This window comes from Lissotriton vulgaris, chromosome 6 (genome assembly GCF_964263255.1).
Source record: "Lissotriton vulgaris chromosome 6, aLisVul1.2, whole genome shotgun sequence".
NCBI classification, from domain to species: Eukaryota; Metazoa; Chordata; class Amphibia; order Caudata; family Salamandridae; genus Lissotriton; species Lissotriton vulgaris.
The window spans coordinates 1,713,695,847-1,713,713,558 of NC_141694.1; the positions used below are offsets into that span (position 1 = coordinate 1,713,695,847).

The 17,712-nt window shown below is 44.9% G+C and overlaps 1 protein-coding gene across 1 annotated transcript in view; it reads left to right on the forward strand.

Moving 5' to 3' along the window:
- IARS2 (isoleucyl-tRNA synthetase 2, mitochondrial) overlaps positions 1–17,712 on the forward strand; it is a 628,540-nt gene that overhangs the window by 399,969 nt on the left and 210,859 nt on the right. Inside the window, exon 14 of the mRNA XM_086927919.1 lies at positions 1,374–1,470. Coding sequence (XP_086784045.1) covers positions 1,374–1,470 — 97 coding nt within the window. The remainder of the gene's footprint in view (positions 1–1,373; positions 1,471–17,712) is intronic.

Consider the following 17,712-nt stretch of genomic DNA (forward strand, 5'->3'; position numbering starts at 1 on the left):
GCCCTAGCCGTTAGGCTACATCCGCTCCCTTTCACTGTTCTCATTTTTACTAGTCTGTGTTGTCCCTGGTGACATTAAACATTTTGCTTGCTTTTCCTTACTTTGGATGAAAACACATATAAGTGTCAATTCAATATTGTTTGTTGTGGCCTTTGTTCAGTGTTTTCCTCAGGCTTCTTAGTCCCAGAAAATTCTGTGCTAATGTGCTCACTTTTGGCTAGAAAATTGGAACTGCCCACTCCATAGACGTACACTCTATTCAATATTTGTACAGGAAAAGTACGATGAGTTTCTGTTCTCGCTCGAAGGCAAGCAGTTTTAGACCTGCTGCTGCTGTTCAATGATGTCAACAAATCAGGAGTCAGGTGCAGATATTCTGTCACTACCATGGGTATAGTTGCGCGACTAAATTCCTTCTCCTCGATGGCAATGTGCAACACTTTAGCTCTCTTTTGAAGACTTTCCTCTTTTTAACCTCAACACAACCTAACTTCAAAACGTGGGCGTAGTCCCTCTATAAACAAAGCACTGTTTACAGTAGGCCTACAGTACAAGTCAGTATGTGAAAATAAAACTTCAGCAAATGGTTTTATGATCATGCACCCTAGGTCAATATGTGATTTAGGAGCTAAGGTTGATCTGTTGAACCAAGACTCTACTGTGAATCTCCGCTTCCAAGCCTGAATTTATTTAGAGAGCCTATGGAGATTGATTCAGCTCCTGCTGACCCATGCCCATTATTTATCAAAACTGTGAGCACCTAGTCAGTAGTCTGTAGAATATGCCTTTATTGTTGCAGCTTCAGTTTAGCCATGATGTTCACTTATCTGAGGTGGGGTGTGCTCCCTACTGCGGAGTCATGCAGGTCTCCATTTTATTGAGACTCCATCATAAAACATACTTATTAGTCTGTAGGGTTTTGAAGTCAGGTTTTTGAAGGGTTAACCCACTGAGGTGAATGAAAACGAACTGTTTGGGGGTAAGAATTTGAGGTTCACTGAGAGGTTGATAACTCTGAACGCAAAGTCCTTTTTAGACATGCTCTTGCCCAAACCGTTGTGACCTGTTTGAATGGTGGCAACTTTCAGAACCTGGATGACCCAATGCTTGTATCAGATTTTGTATTTGGTAGCTGCGTTTGTATGGAATCTAAATTCTCCATCCCTTTAATTAATCTCCTGGTAGGTTTATATTTAGAGCGTGCTATTGCTTAGATGAGTTTCCGTTTATGGCAATCACTTCTGTTCAACATACAGTTTCTTCCCTGTCCGGATTCTCCATTGAGCGAGATGATTAATTATGGTAACTCTGCAATTCGAGGTAAGCATGTTTTTCTTGCATTATTAATTCATTATTACTACTTGTTCCACTAGGCTGGGAGCGATGCAGACCCTGCGGATTACACTCAGGGTCAGGATGTCCTGGACATTTGGTTTGACAGTGGAACTTCGTGGGCACATGTGATCGGAGGTAGGCAATGCGTACAGCTTTTGAGGTTTGATTTGTGGATCCATCTGTCTGAGAAAGAAAAGTGAAGGAACAATGGTGAAGTGCAAGTGACATCTTTTGTGTATGTTTTTAAGAGATTAACTCTGATATGTGACAGGCGGTCAGCTGCCAGAGTGCTGGCCTCTTTTGACATCTGTATTTTATGTTTAGATTTGTGTGGAGAAATCAACCAACAGGAGATTACCCGTATACCCAGTTGATACCTGGGTGATAATTGTGTATAACAAGAACAATGTCTCTACAGGTAATATTTAGAGGACTGTTAAATAAAGCATGCACATCAAGTTGCAAAGAAAGAAAAGAGAGACTCAAGGGTTTGGTGGGACATGCAAGGAGCAATCTGTATTTAGAAAAAAGTATAAGCAAGGGAACAGTAAAGGCATTGTTTGCAATAAGTGTGGGCGTCACCCGAAAGAACTTGTGCACATGAGTGCTCGTGGGACATACAGTGAGCTGCGCAAGTGACACAGCGAGGAACGGCGCAGAGCAAACACATTTAGCAATGTATACCAGGTACTTTATGGTTCACAATTAATTTTAACAAGAGTTGTTTTACAAGGGATAGAAATTTCGTGAACAGTAGATTTGCTCCATGGATTGCGCTGGAAGGTCAACGACGTTTCGACCTTTAAGAGTTACGGTCATGTTTAGGACCAGGTTACTGTTAGTTTTCGTGCTGTGCTCGATATGGATCCAGGAGAACGAGTAAGTGAATCCTGGAAGGGAGATGAGATCAAATTGGAGAATCAAGGAGCACCTCCGTCCAGTATTCTACTCTGCGTGAGTCCGGGTAAGACAGACTCACACTGAGAAGAATACCCTGCCGGATTAGGATCCCGCCAGACCTCTTACCCCCAAGTCACTGTCCCAGGATAACTTCCAATTTTAAGCCGCCAGACGCCTTCAGCTTGAAGCCGGGTCGGTCCATCCTCAACCCCCCAGGCAATTATTGTCAATCCCCACGCTTGAACAAAATACCCGCGCCCCCCCCCCACCACCCCTAATTCAACACCAGTTGACGTTCTCCCAGCAGACTGATCAGCTCGCCAAAGCACCCTGGATGGTGATGCTCCTTGAGTCCCCACTTTGATCCTATCTCCCTTCCAGGATTCACTTATTTGTTTTCCTGGATCTACATCGAGCTCAGCACGAAAACTAACAGCAACCTGGTACTGAAGATGACCGTAACTCATTAAAGGTCGAAATGCCATTAACCTTCCAGCACAATCCTTGGCGCAAATCTACTGTTCACAAAATTTTCTATCCCTTGTTAAAATTAGTAGTGTACCAGAAAGTACCTTGTGTGTATTGCTAAGTGTGTTTGCTCTGAGCCATTCCTTGCTGTGTCACTTGTCACTTGCGCCGCTCACCATATGTCCTACGAGCATTCATGTGCAGAAGTTCTTTCGGATTACTTCCACACTTATTGTAAACAGTGCTGATACTGTTCCATTGTTTATACTTTTTTCTAAATACAGATTGCTTCTTACATCTCCCACCAAACCCTTGAGTCTCTCTTTTCTTTCTTTGCAACTTAATGTGCATGCTTTATTTACTGGTCCTTTACCCCCTTCCAAGCCGTTGGGTGCAGTGTGTATGAGGGCCCTTGATGTAAAAGCGGGTGTAGGTGATGATATAAGTGTAGTGTGGGTTAAAACAGGGAAAAGAGGTCCACTCAGAATTATTTTAATGAAATGTGGCCACTGCCCTGGTTAAAAATACAGTGACGCACTCTCCCACTCTAAGGTGTGTGGGGATCTCCCTGCACTTTTTGGTGGTGGTCATGGACTTGTTAAGGATTAACGTATGACCACCTATACAGCACCCTAAAAAGTGGTACTAGTAGATACTTAGGTGGTAGTAGTGCCGGTTCCACCAGATCAGGATAGCATGTATCCTACCCCGGCGTTCCTTCCAGTTTGGGACCTAAGTGTCTGCCTCCTCCAGTACTGTTGCCATGTGCTCTCAACTCAAATTGGGTTGAGCTAGATCTACTAGTACCACTTTTTAGGGTGCTGTATAACTTGTTCATTCAATCTGAAAAGGCTTATTTTCTTCAGCAACTTTGAAAGTCAGTGCAAAGGCCAGTAAATTAAATTTGTGACCATGTTATGCTATGAAAAACATACATAAATAAACATTGTTTTGTAATTAATAAACCACTTTCATATGACCATATCTGCTTATCTTAACATTCTCCCAGCATTACTCCCACAAAGACCTAACAAGATGGGCTCATGCTTACATTCAATAAAACAAGTTCCAATTACCATGCTATGTTAGTGCATTATTATACAATATGACCATTTTCGTAGTGCATCACCAGTATATACCAACTTCAAATATATGACCTCTACAGCAGAGTGTGCTTATGAGCGTAGCATATCAAGAAGCCTGATGCCAGGCTGGGGTGCACACCGTGAAGCAATGCGTCTCTCTCGTGGTGAGGATTGCATGCGGTAAAGGAGGAGGAATAGGCTTAGCCACCCCACCCGCCCAGCAGCCTCCCATTTCTTATGTTTACCTCCGTGCACTTCAGGCACTAGTCTGAAGGGTGACCTCCGGCGTCCAAGGGGAACATTTGCATATTTGCTCTCAGTGGTTGCAAAATGTTTTTAGGCCTGGATGGAGGCATATATGTCGCTTGTGCTGTCACAATTGACTAATTCTTGCATCCAGTGCTTGACTGGGGGGGAAGTTGCAGCTCCCCATTAAATAGATACCTGTCGCTTAACCAGCAGTAAAACAATGGCAGTGTAGCGCCTGATGCTCTTCGGCAGTGGTCGGATGTAGCCCAGTAGAGCCATCTGCGGATCAGGATCCAAATTGATCTCCACAATCTGCGACAGGACCTGAAACAGCTCCTCCCATTATGCCAGCACTGGTGCACAGTTTTAGGCTAAATGCATGAAATCAGCCTGATCAGACGCACATCTTGGACAGGTGTAGAGCTTGGTTGGGTCAAATTTTTACACTAAGTGTGAAGTGGAGTACAAATGATTTAGGTATTTGAGATGCAATAATTTGTGTCGGTGATTATTCAAGACCAACTTTGTCTGCTGGCAACAACAGAATCATATCCTGTCCAGCAATTGCATTCCCAAATCTCTCTACCAAACCACCCTCAACCCCCTGTCCAAGATTGGCCTCCTATTGGATGCTGTGTGGTAGAGTCTGGTCTCTAAGTGTGTGGCTTTAGGAGTCATATTAATCATTGAAAGTAGGGGGAGTTCGGGAGGTACAAGGGGTGCAGTAAAAAATGTGACGTACAGTCTGCTGATTAGCCTACGTAAAATGAACCTATCCATTTATGTGACATTGTGTCCCTCCATTAGGGATGTAAATGTGCACAATCCTGCCTCGACAAACACATCCCCCAATTTATGGATATGACCAGTAGATAAGGTTCTCTTGGTAAGCGACTCAGTTATAACTAGTAGCCATGGGTTGTCCGATATCGGAATCTATGGGCAGTACAGGTGTTCATAACCGAGGTACCATTGAAGCTTGGCCCATGCCCAACATGTGGTTGCAATAGTTTGTATGTTTGTGCTACTTCTGGGAAGACCTGTGGTAAGTGTGCATCTATGGGATAATGGTGGATCTTTGAACTTTCAGGCTTGAGGAATTGCAGTCTTGCGTCCTGATGATACCAATGGTAAGAAAAATATTCTTGCGCTATTAGATAATAGAGATAGAAATCCGGTACTCCAAATTCCCTAAGCTCATAGGGTAAAGTTAAAGTAGCTCATCCGCTCCTAGAAGGCCCACCGGCCCATATTAATCTGGTGAGCATACTACGAAGGTTATTAAAAATAAGCATTGGTGAGGACGATTTGCATGTTTAAGAACCCATATAAACAAGCATTTAAAATGCAATGGTTCTCACATTTTTTTTTTAGAGCTGTTGTCGTTGTAATGGAAATGCTTTTTACTTTCGTGTTTTGGAGTGAAGTGGATGTATGTGATGGCAATTTTATGTATTACAAAAAATCGAAAAAGAAGCTCGTTGATGGTCGGATGTGGTGTATGGGGCAGGTGAGCCGCTATGTAAATATATTTTGAACACTGGTCGAGAGTGAGGTGACCTGGTGTGCAAAATAATGATGGAATAGGGTGCGGCCAGTATCTGAGAATAATTCAAGCATTCCATTCATCACTTTTTTGTGTACGTCAGTAACAGATTTGAGTCAGATCATAAAATAGGTTTAATGGTTACTGTACCTGGTGCAGAGCACAGGAGCTATCCTTTTAGTGCAGAAGTTCTTGTCTTTGTTAGATAGCTCTTGTATAGTTAATGTATACCTATGTTAGTTGAAAATTCGAGGTTTCCACTTTGATAAAGTAAGTCAAAGGTTTGTGCACCCACTGTGAACAGCTGCATGTAATTTGCAAGTCATATGTTTACACCCTTGCTGGTGGCAATTCAAGTTTCATCAGTTCATAAAATAATTTCCTATAATTTGTGCAATAATTAAAAACAATGTGCAGTGCCAAAACGCAATACAGTTTGCATTATGTTATTTGAGTGATCTTTATAAATGTGTTGACAAACTAGTCCAACATACCTTACACACACAGAGCGTTTACATATGCTACCGACATATAGTGCTTGTATGTAATTGAATACAAATAATTTCCACTGACTGCACCTGCTTCTTCTGTCCTGGTAAGTTTTTCTAGAAGGAGGGTACACTCAAATGGTTTTCACGTACAGCATCAAAGTAATGTTTTTCATACTGCAATCCTTTAGGTTAAACAACAATGATGTGTTTCTTTGTTTTTACATGCCTAATTCTGTCTTCATCATCCCCTTTGGTATCGCTTTGTTCGCCCTAAGTTGGCAGGGTATGCCAAGACGTGGGTTCCTTGCTCACTTTGCCACTGGATTCAAGATAGCCTGGCTGATGAGGGTTATGACCCTGAAACCGGTCCTAGGATGCTTGTTTCCGGTCCAGGGAAGACATGGCTTGGCAGTTCGGGCTGGACTGTTCAAATGAGGTACAGGGTCAGACTAATTTGCATATGGCCATGTCTGAACTTGGGTGTTGGAGTGAGCCAAAGAATGATGATGGATTAAACCCAGATCAGTTGACTGGGGGTGAGTGTTTGATTTGCTCAAACGGTCCGTCCCTCATCCCCTTTGGTATAGCTTAATTCTGTCTTCCAGCGTAATGTTTCGTCTGTGATTTGGAGCACACCTGATTAAAGCTATGCAGTCTCTTATGCTGAAGCAAGCAGAAATAACACAACCATAAATAACCAGAGCATTGCTACCTCTACATCTTACGAGGATGAAGGTTAGCCTGCACAGTGACTTTAACTAACTGACACAAACACTGCTGTTGTGTTGTCACAAGTTTATTCGTTAGCCAGGTCAGGCTTACCATAAGCAGCCCTGGTATCAACGAGTGATCTTGGAGCAGAGGCAGCAGAGGGGACGGGCAATCAAGGCCCTAGGAGGCAATCCTAACATAAATTAAAGATCAGCTTCCTGACAGCGATCTCGGAGAGTTGGTTGGGGCAGGCACACAAGACGCAGTAAACACGCCTAACATAAACTGAAGAGCAGCATCCCGTGATCTGCGAGTGGCAGTGTTGCATTGAAGCAAGCAGTACCCTCTTCTCCTTGCACACTGTTCACCTTCTTGTGCATCTCTGGTCGCTTGTGCTCCTTTCCCTTAAGGGCTGGCTACATTTGGAGAAACTCCCTGTTGCCAAAGCTGCTTTCCCCACCTCCTGCTTGGGAGCCTCAATCCTAACAAAAATGTAATAATAGCGTACTAACAGCGATCTCAGATGGGTGGTGGGGACGGGCAAACAAGGCTCAGGAAACACGTCTAACATACATTTTGGGCTTTCAGGAACTTTCAGCTATGCTGAACAGCAGCTGTGCTGTTGACATCATGGCTAAAAGACATTCACATTGACAAAGCCAATAGCTTGGGCAATGCCGCAACCATTTGGTCTTGCCAATACTTGTTTTATGTTGTTCACATTACTTCTGAAAACACCTGCACCATCAAGCCAGATCTAAAAAGCATGTAGAAAAGTTTATACAAAATCATATTTGAGTACAAGCTCTTGGCCCTGTGAAAATCAGAAAACTGACATTGGTGATTCTATCATATAATAACGATAACATGAGTGATGTTTTTGCAAGCATCCCAGCACATGGGTATTTCTGTATGTAGCCCAACAACGATACGAGGAGTAGAGAGTCTGTACCTGCTGAGAAACCAATTCCTGATCGCTTTCATCTACCGCTACGTCACAGCCTATTCGTGAGCTCTAGGACCAGTCTGTGGCTCGCAAGTGCACTGCAGAATAAGCAAGGCCAATCCCCATCTCATTCTTTCAGGATCCCCCCCCTCCAGTTAAAGCACTTCAGTTGTCACGCTCATCGACACTTCCTGCATTGTGACGTTAGCACCACTATGGACGACATGTTAAAGTCAGGCAGAGTTGTAACTGTTTTCCATCGCCAGCATCAACGATGTCATGTTTGTCTTATACAGCTAGGATTACGAGCCATTCCCTCCTCTATCTCTCTGCAGTGTTTGATCCAGTCTGTCAGAACATACGCCTGTAGTTTATAACTGGACACGTATGCTTGAATCATTCATCATACTTAAAACATCCACTTGGTCTTCGCGCAGCCGTAGGTACGGGAAAGCCGTTAAAAAGAAAAATATTTGCAATGCAATAGGTATTTAAATGTGAGACCTATGGCACTGGAAAGAAGTGACCGCCATTGTTCCAGCTGGTTGAAAAGAGAAAGCGCGCATGGCAGCCTGAACGTAAGCAAAGCACGTCGTCCCTACAGAAAGAGAAACTCAATAAAGAAAATGGTGCTTACAGACTGATTAACACGTACAGTGTAACAAGCGAAGTAAAAGGGCAGTAGCCATGGGAGGTTACAAATGAAGACAGGGCGGTACTAAGGAGGGACTAACAAGCCGATTACTGAATCAGAAGCCTGCGTTTACGAAGGAAAAAGACAGAAGCCAATGACAAATGAGCAGAGAGTGGACGGGGCTTCTAGTCCCTACTCCAGTACAGTAAGTTTCTGCAGACTACGCATGCGCGCTGACTTTAGCCCCAACCTAAAAATGGGGGAGAACCACCATCTTTATTATCGCAATCCTACCGGCCATAGACAGGGGAAGTTTTATCCATTTGTCAATTAATGTGATTACCTCCGAGCTAGAACGGTAAGTAAACCCCCAAATATTTGGGGGGAACTGTGCACCATTTGAGAGAAGTCCAGAGTAATCTACGTTGTAGCATCTGTTAATGGGAATATTTCCGACTTGGATCAGTTAATTGACAACCCAGACAATGCCCAGCTACTGATCACCTCTCTGTGCTGGTGCCAGGTTGGGTTCCGAGTTCCTGAGAAATTGCATAACATCGTCCACATATAACAATGCCAACAGTGGACCGTGCTGGAATTGGAGCCCTTTTGCCAAATGCCGTTCTTGCAACTGGCAAACAAGAGGTTCCATGGCACTAATATATAATAGCGGGGATAAAGGGCATCCCTGCCGTGTACCCCGGGTCAGCAGGAACTGGTCCGTTATGGTACCATTTACTTTTAAGCACTCTATGGAATTTTTATAAAGGGGTCGAACTAGGTCACAAAATCTCTTAGGGCAGCAAAGTTTGCTGAAGGTGTTGAGAAGAAAAGACCATTCTAGCGAATCAAATGCTTTTTCGGCGTCTAATAGGACTGCAACTGCCGTAAGCTCACGATTGCTCTAATTGATTACTGCGAATATAGTGCGCAAGTTTACTGACCTGGAGCGATTTGGTATAAAACCTGACTGGGTGGAGATATAATCGCATTCATTAGTAGGGACAGGCGAGTAGCCAGGACTTAAGCTAAAAAATGTTAGTCCTGGTTTAATAAAGACAACGGGCGGTAGGATGAGCAGGATTCTGGGGTGCAGGATTCTGGGGTTTGCCAGGTTTTAATGGGAGGGTTATGACTGTTTCTCGCATTGTTGGGGAGAGGATACCATCAGTCAAGGCTTCTGCGTGGACCTCAAGGAGGCGTGGGGTCAATTCAGTTTCATATGCTTTGGTAAAGGCTCCGTGCGGCCGTCCAGTCCGGGGACACTGTTTCCATTGAGGTAGTCTATTGCTTGAACAATCTCATATCATGTGATAGGCGCAGCTAAGAATTGTTGCTGTCCTGGTTCTAGCCAGACCATTGCAATCTCTGCTAGGTAGTTCGCAATGGTTTCCGCAGAAGTGGAGCACTTAGACGTGTATAACTGGGTGTAATGATTCGTAAATGTGTGAGCTATATATTTTGTGACAATGGTTCCGTCTTCCAATTACAGAGAGAGATTGGTCAGTGCTGCTTGATATGGGGGACACAGAGTAATGGCCAGGGTGCGACCAGGTCTCTCCCCCTCCCCATAGGCTCGCTCTCTAGCGTATTTAGCCAGGTAAGTAACTTCACGATGGGCGAGAGCTTGGAATTCCTGCATTAGTGTTGTCCTGCTACGTAAATGAGTCAGATGGTCCCTTGTGACCACCTCCACTTGTGCCAATTCCTGCCGTATTGATCTAAACACCCCTGAGTGTTTTGCTATGCATGCCCCTCTTATGTATGTTTGAATGTGTCCCATTATGTTGAGTACTTCTGCACCATGCGCTAATTATGCTGGAAATACTCCATGATTGCGTCACGCACTTCACTTCTGAAGACCTCGTGTTGTAATGCGTTCGTAGGAAAGTGCCAGGGTGCTCTTACCAGCTAGCCCTCAGGCATCTGTAAATTGAGTTAAACAGTAGTGTGGTCAGACAGAGTTCTGGGGAGGTGTACAATATCGACAAGTGCAAACGAAAAATTGGGTGTGAGGTACTAATGATCAATATAGGACCAGGTTCCATGCGGATTTTGTCATCGTGGTCAAGTGCAGCAAGTAGTGTGGCTTTGTTGCGGGGCCCAGGTCTGTAGTGTCAAGCAGCTGGTTCAGGGAGAGGTTAAAGTTTCCACCCATAAGCACAATGAGAGTGCATAGTCGAGTGAGGTGCGCAGATATCCACGAGTATACTTCGGGGGAGTCTGTGTTTGTGGCGCATAAATGTTTACTAACAGTAGAAGAGTAGTAGTCCGTATGCCTGCCACTATTAAATAACGACCCCCAGGGTCAGCGATCACTTCCTGCGTTGTTAAAGGTATAGACCTGTGTACTGGGATACACACACCCTGGAATACGTACTGTAGTTTGCAAAAAATCTGTTTGAGCTGTCCCAAGCAGAAGCTAAGAGGGGCGTTGTCCCTGGGGCACAGTGGGTCTCCTAGAGGAACGTGACCTGCACTCCGTTTCTGGTTAAATAGGATAGTAAATGTCGGCCCTTCGGAGGGTTAGGGAGCCCCCGAATGTTCCAGATGATGCATATCAGTAAGCGCCGCTCTATGGTTTTAGTAGAAGCACAAATGGATGGCTGGAGCTAGTGTGCCGAGTGGCCAAGTATACACAGATCGCCTTCCTAAAGTGAGGCAACCTGTGCGCATAACGCACCATCTATACGTCATGGAGATCTAGAGACCAGTTGAATAAGAGAAGAAAACAGATAGAGAACAACAAAACAGTGCAATAGCCCCTATTCCGCTCCTCCCCTTTCGGCAGCGTAACAGATACTACCAGAGGATCCCATTAAACATACCCCTATCAAAGAACAAAAACAATTTGTAGGAGTCATCCTTGGGACGAGGCAACACTCGGAGGGAAGCACCTATTGACTATGGTTATGCATCAATTAGTAATGGCCTGAAGTGCTCATGCAGACTTTGATGCCGTCAACAGTACAAACTCGTGGGTACACCAGTCTGGTGAAGTGCGTTCTGTGAATTTGCGCCGCTCTTTCTGCACAAATGGGGTGTATTCCGGTTAGATTGCTAATGCCATACTTTGGTACTGCAGTGAGTCTTTCTCTCGAGCAAGCCTCAGTGCAGTGTCACAATCCTGATAATTGATTAATTGGGCGAATATTATCGGGGGAATGGGCGCAAGGGACCAGCCTCGGTCTGAGGGTTCTGTGCGCCCTCTCTATAGCAAACGTGGTTGTGAAGACATCTTCCCGAATAGGTCGCTCCACATAATCGCTCATGCGCCCCGTGTTGGTGGTCTCTGGAACTCCTGATATGCGTAAATTGTCCTGCGTGATCTCGCCTCTAAGTCTTCAGCTTTTGCCACTGTTTGTTTAATCTGCTTCTCCAGTTTGTCTAGCCGTTTGGAGCTGGAGGAGCCTGCATCCTCCATATCAGAAATAAGCTTGTCAGCTTCGTTTATTCACACCTCTTGCTGTTAAAGACGCTGGTGCATGCTCTCCAGTTTAGCAGATATATGATCTAGGCGGGTGTCTACCAATCTGAATCCCGCCTTAAGTTCGGTAAGTATTGTTACAGTTCCCTCAGCACCAGCTGTGTCTGCTCATGTTGTGTGTGTGTGTGTGTGTGTGTGTGTCAGTGTCCTCACTCGACTCATCCCCACCTGTCTAGGGGTCATGGACAAGTAAAACGACAAAGGGCGCTGGCGAGGATCTCTGCACGCCATCAAGGCAATCACCCACACCAGGGGCCTTGGCTAGAGCTTTAGTAGTCAGGCAGACCTTGGTATTCCACCAATGTGTAATGTATGATGGGGCTATACCTTGTTCAGTAGGCACCTGTGCCACCACAGTGCTAGTATAGGTCGTTTTGGCTCAAACAAAGTCAAACTTCTTGCTGTTTTGTTCTGCTCACTTGAGTGATTAGTGCTGCGCGTGAGTATGCAGGCGTGGCAGCATCTGGGTTCCTTATTTGTCAGGCAACGGCGCGTTGCGGTCTTTCACCACTGCCGAAACCAGGGCCTAAGGTGTTGCCCCAGGGCTCAGGGGGACAACCCGCTCTCAAAGTGCATCCGGAGGGCCTCACCTCGGGCCCGGCACACCATCCAGAATTGTTCACGTTACTAATGGACCTTACCTGCTCTTCTGAGCTAACAGCACGCACTGCAGCTCCCCAGCTTGATTTCTCGGCAGGCACTGCCGCACCCAGCGGGGACCAGAGGCGGTTGCTGAGCGCGATCAGGGCCCGACTCGCCAGCACTTCAGGGCTTTCGTTCCCAGCATGGAGGCATCCGGGTGCCAACCGCCATGCCTCTCCCTGTGGCAGGCAGCACATGCCGCGTCGCAGGCCTTCAAGCCAATGGGCTTCGATTTCTGCACAGCCGACAGCCGCAATCGCAGGCTCGCCCGCAGCCCCTGTCGCTGCAGGACCTCAGAGGACCGTGTCAGGATGCAACCGTCCACTTCTCTTGGCTCCGCATGACCCCCACCAGTATCAGTACCTTGCCGGGGTGTCCTACATATCTCACTGGTGTAATGGAGGAATTTGAAGGTGTTGTAGTAATGCAAGGCCTTCAGATGTCTGTGCGTTCTTCAGAGCTTCAGGCTCAAGCGGCCATCTTGCTCCTAGGCCAGGCCAACCCCCTGGACAGTCATTTGACTTTTTAAGTAAGATAATAACTTAAACACTTCTTTTCCCTCCTTTTCTGAAGAGCTTCAGTAATATAAATCTTTTTTCCTCTAACAGTTGGCTGGTCATTTGGATATTAACATTCATTCACTCTAAAACCTTGAAGGTTTCACAGTGTCATTCCTGAAATCCTGGCTTCAAATCGAGCTAAGGGCATGTAATCGGGAACAGAAATGTGAAAGTGCTCTGTTCTGAGCTTTTGCTCAAACTTTCAACTATAATTCTGATTTGCTTGGCTCTTTCGTAAGTTTGTGCACCCGAAAAAGCTACTTCAATAATCACTGGGCCACCTTTTCTTTTCTGCTTATTTAATTCTTTTTGATATCTATGGTTTTCATTTTTTTTTATTATTTAACTCGAACACCCCCCGCTTTACATGAGCACTACATTTCTTTGTTATAGAGAGATTTCTTGATTTGTACTGAATCACAGGACGTTGAGCTAAAGCTAGGAATCAAACCTGGTTCTCCTGTTCCTAAGTCAGCAGCTCTGGCCCATAAGGCCACATCTCCTCCCAGCTTCCATATTACGAAAACTTCAAGGCACCTCAAAAAGAAAGCTAGAAGTGAGAGAAAAATGTGTTGGGGGTGTCATAACTCAGATAAACAGATACTCTAGCTTTATAAGAGGTTTTCAGATGCATTTAGAATAGTCAGAAGTTACAAATATTTCTTGCGTAGTGCTAGTGTGTTCCAGAAAAGGATGGTAGCGGGGCAAGGGGGTCATCAAACTGCAGTTTTATTGGCCAGCAGTGGAGAAGGATGTGAATGAGGGACAGTCCAACAGGTTTGTTAGTTGAGCAATGAGGTCTCAGTCTTGTGAGGAGTGATAACGTCAAAGCTGCATTTAGAGGCTTTGTTGTGGATAAGAAACAGAACTTTGACTTTTCAGTGATTAGATTTAACAATTTTGCAAATGGTTCAGATGTTCAGCTTTAGAAATGTGCTGAGGCTCAGACTTCTGTGTCTCTGAAATCTTTTGAGACAGTAGAAAAGTGTGTGTTGCAGAAGGAAATTCTACTGTTTAGTTTAGTAGTGATCAGGAACTGAACTGATTCCTGGTTCAGAGGAGCGTTTTCGTTGTTATTTTCTTAAGGTTCATCTTGAGTATCAAATCGCTAAATTGATGAAAACAAACATATAGCAAGTGAAATACTTTCAGTTTAAAATCAAATAAAAAAGCTAATTTCACTTAACATAACTCTCATAAATAGGGGTGGGAAGAACTCACAGAAAGAGTTACATGAAAACTCTGCCGAGTTTCATGAACGGGTGGAAATTGGCAAGTTGTGCTGATTTTTAGCGCTGGGAGCTTGTTACATGCTTAAAAATCAAGCACGCCAGAGGCTGTGCTTCTTGAGTTAGTTTTGCTGCCACTCAAATAGATTTCCTAATTGACCAGCAGCTTTCTCACGTAAACGGTTGTGACCGCCCGCTTTTGGAAAATCTCTCCAGGTGCCCTCCTAGCGCCTGAAAATTATGTTACGGGACGCAATTCTAGCTCTCCAACTTACCATTGGCGAGACATGCGCAAGAAAAAACTCCGCCACACGGCGTTTGACAGACTTTGGTTGAAACTTTTCATTACATGCATAACGCAGAGTGGCCAAAACTCCGTCGGCGGAGTGGAATTTATCCCTCACCCCTTTTCATAAACAGAATTCATCACGTCAAACTTAGTAAAAGCTACCAACAAAATTAGTAAGGGGAGTGTACATTTTTAACAACTGAGCAGTTCCACCTCAGAAACCCTGCAGGCTTAAAACAAATCGGTGCATAAGTAGCAGACTCAAAACTATGTTCCAGTAGCATTTTATCTCTATACCAGCGCAAGCACTGTAAAATGGATATGCAATCAGAAGATCACGTTTTTAAGAAGAAATTTATATAAACAATCCCACTGCCTATAATCCATACATAATGCATCCTAAAATAATGTTGCCAAGGCGCCTTGAATAGGTGTTTAGTGTGCATCTGTTTTAAATAGTTACTTATTACACTTGGTAGCTGAGGACATAATAGAATAAATGAATGATGCCTTTAACCTCGGTACATCAGGCCAAGATGCAGTCATGAAGGTAAGGAACTTCTACTTTGAGCCAAGCCACATTAAAAGACTCCTCCTACAAGCAGACCTGCATTAACCTCCTTGAAACTTCCTGAGGTACCTGTCCTTTCCTCATCCTTGTAAGCAATACCTGATGCTCTTGGGCTAACTTTGAGCCTTATCTCCTGAGTACATCTCCATTACCCTCAGCCAATCTTCCAGGGTCCAGTCCATAGCCCGTTAAGTGCTTCAGACACTTCTGACCCTCTACCTGCTTCCTGGACCACAGTGCCTGTTCATTTCAGCATTATACCTCAGCAAATCACTGCTTTCACAGAGACACAGGCAATAGACATTGGCCAGGAAACACTTCACGAATACACTGTAGGAAGCATCCAAGTTCATCAGGAAACCTCCTTCTCCTATTTGTGAGGCCTTCTGTTTATCCACCGTGCTTTCTCGCAGCTGGGCCCAAAAGTCAGGTACTCAATATGTCAAAGACCCGTTGGAGTGTCGCACCTACGAAATTCAAGTTCTGAAAGGTCACATGATAGTGGGCTGCCCCTCTGCTGCAGGCACTGCTTTGGTAGCATTTTGCTTCCACTAACTTGGATGTGTATCTACACGTGCCATACCATAATTAACTGTGTCTGGCAAAGGAGAAAATTTCATTTTCTCCGTTTCATAGCTGCATTCCTAAAGATCTTTCCACGCCTCTAAAACTAACAGGGCTTATCTTGTTAAAAGGCCACTTTTTGTGTCTGTGTTCCCAAGGCTCCACATCGTGCATGATTTGTCCTACAATTTTTAGAGAGGACCTTTTCCTCAAAAGGTAGGTTTCAGTGAACGCTTGGCTTACCCCTGATAGTTTATTGAACCTGAGGCACAGTTACCTCAGAATAGGAAAGTCAAATATTTTAGCAGCGCCGAACAACAAAGTCAGTAATTTATACAGGACCATTTCCAAACTAAATTAGTAAAAATTCACAAAATACACACTACAGCTAGAACCAACTTCCACAGTGGAATGGAGGTCGTTGCGACATGGATGAAAGACCGCTGCCTCAAGTTCAACTCAAACAAGACCGAAGTTCTCATCCTGGGACCCACTGTGTCAGCCTGGGACAACTCCTGGTGGTCAGCCTCTGGGTGCTCCCCTCACCCCAACACATCATGGCATCATATTGGACTCTCCGCTCATAATGGACTGCCAAATTAACGCAGTCTCCTCTGCTTTCTTCCACACGCTCTGCATGCTCCAAAAGACTTTCAAATGCATCCCCACAGAATCTAAAAGGGCGGTCATCACCAGCAAACTCGACTATTGCAACGCACTCTACCCCAGCATCACCCAGAAACAGCTCATTAAACTACAGAACCTCAAAAACTCTGCCGCCAGACTAGTCCTCGACATTGCCTGCCGCAGCCATACTGCACAACACCTCCGATAACTCCACTGGCTCCCAGTCAACAAGAGAGTCACTTTCAAGCTCCTCACTCAGGTCTACAAAGCCCTGCACAACGAAGGACCACCGTACCTGAACCACCACCTCACATTCCACATACCCACTGGACAACTCCTATTCTCCCAACTCCCCCTCGCCTCCACAAGACCAGAACTAGAGGAAGATTGTTCCCCTACCTCGCCGCCAAGATATGGAACACCATGCCCTGCACTTCAGGCAATCAGCCTCACTGACCCAATTCAGCAAGGACCCCAAGACCTGGCTCTTCGAATGATCCTCCACCCAGTCCGACCCTCTGCACCCCACCCCAAGGAGACCCTCTCGGGTGAGTAGCCGCCCTTTGCATACCCCTGATTGATTAATTGAAAATATAACTAATAAATTAACTCGGAAATTCCAAAATTGGATCACGTTTGCTGAAGATATGAGTTTTTTTTTTTTTTTTTTTTTTTTTTTTTTGGTGTAAAACTTTTATTGATATTCATCATCCAAGTTACAACAGTACAATTACACAGTAATCATGACAGGAGATAAGAGCAGAATGTCACGTACTTTTACACAGCTATTCAGCCGACAACCCTCCGGTCCGGCAGCACAGGATGAGGATGATATGGCAGACCAACAGGATGTAAATACCGGAGTCATGAAGTTTTACTTTTAAGGTTCATTTTGTCTTGTTCCATTTATGAAAAATCAAAACCAAACCAAACATAGTGGCTCAATAGTAGTGTATAGACATGAAGCGATATAGAACAGAAGATGCTAGTAGAACACGCCGACCCCCAACCCCAGGCCTACCCCCATCATCCCCCCGCATAGCGTGAGCTGAGTTTCCAACTACAAGAGTACATTTCTAGTCCCACCCCTCAGAGATCCACAGGTTAAGCAATCATTCCCTCCTCATCTTCTGAATCCTCGTCTTCGTCCTCCTGCAGCGGGTCACACAGATCCCCTCTGTACCTATTCCAAGCCTCCCACACCTTGTTCCACTTCTTTGGGTTCGCTCTGAGTTTGTAGACAGTTCTTTCAGTTATCATCAATTTGTCCATGTTTTTACACCATAGCGCCAAAGTAGGTAGCTCCGCCACCCCCCATCTCTGCGCCATATCACGCTTCGCCACCATTGTTCCAATTGTAACCCATTGCTGTTGTCTG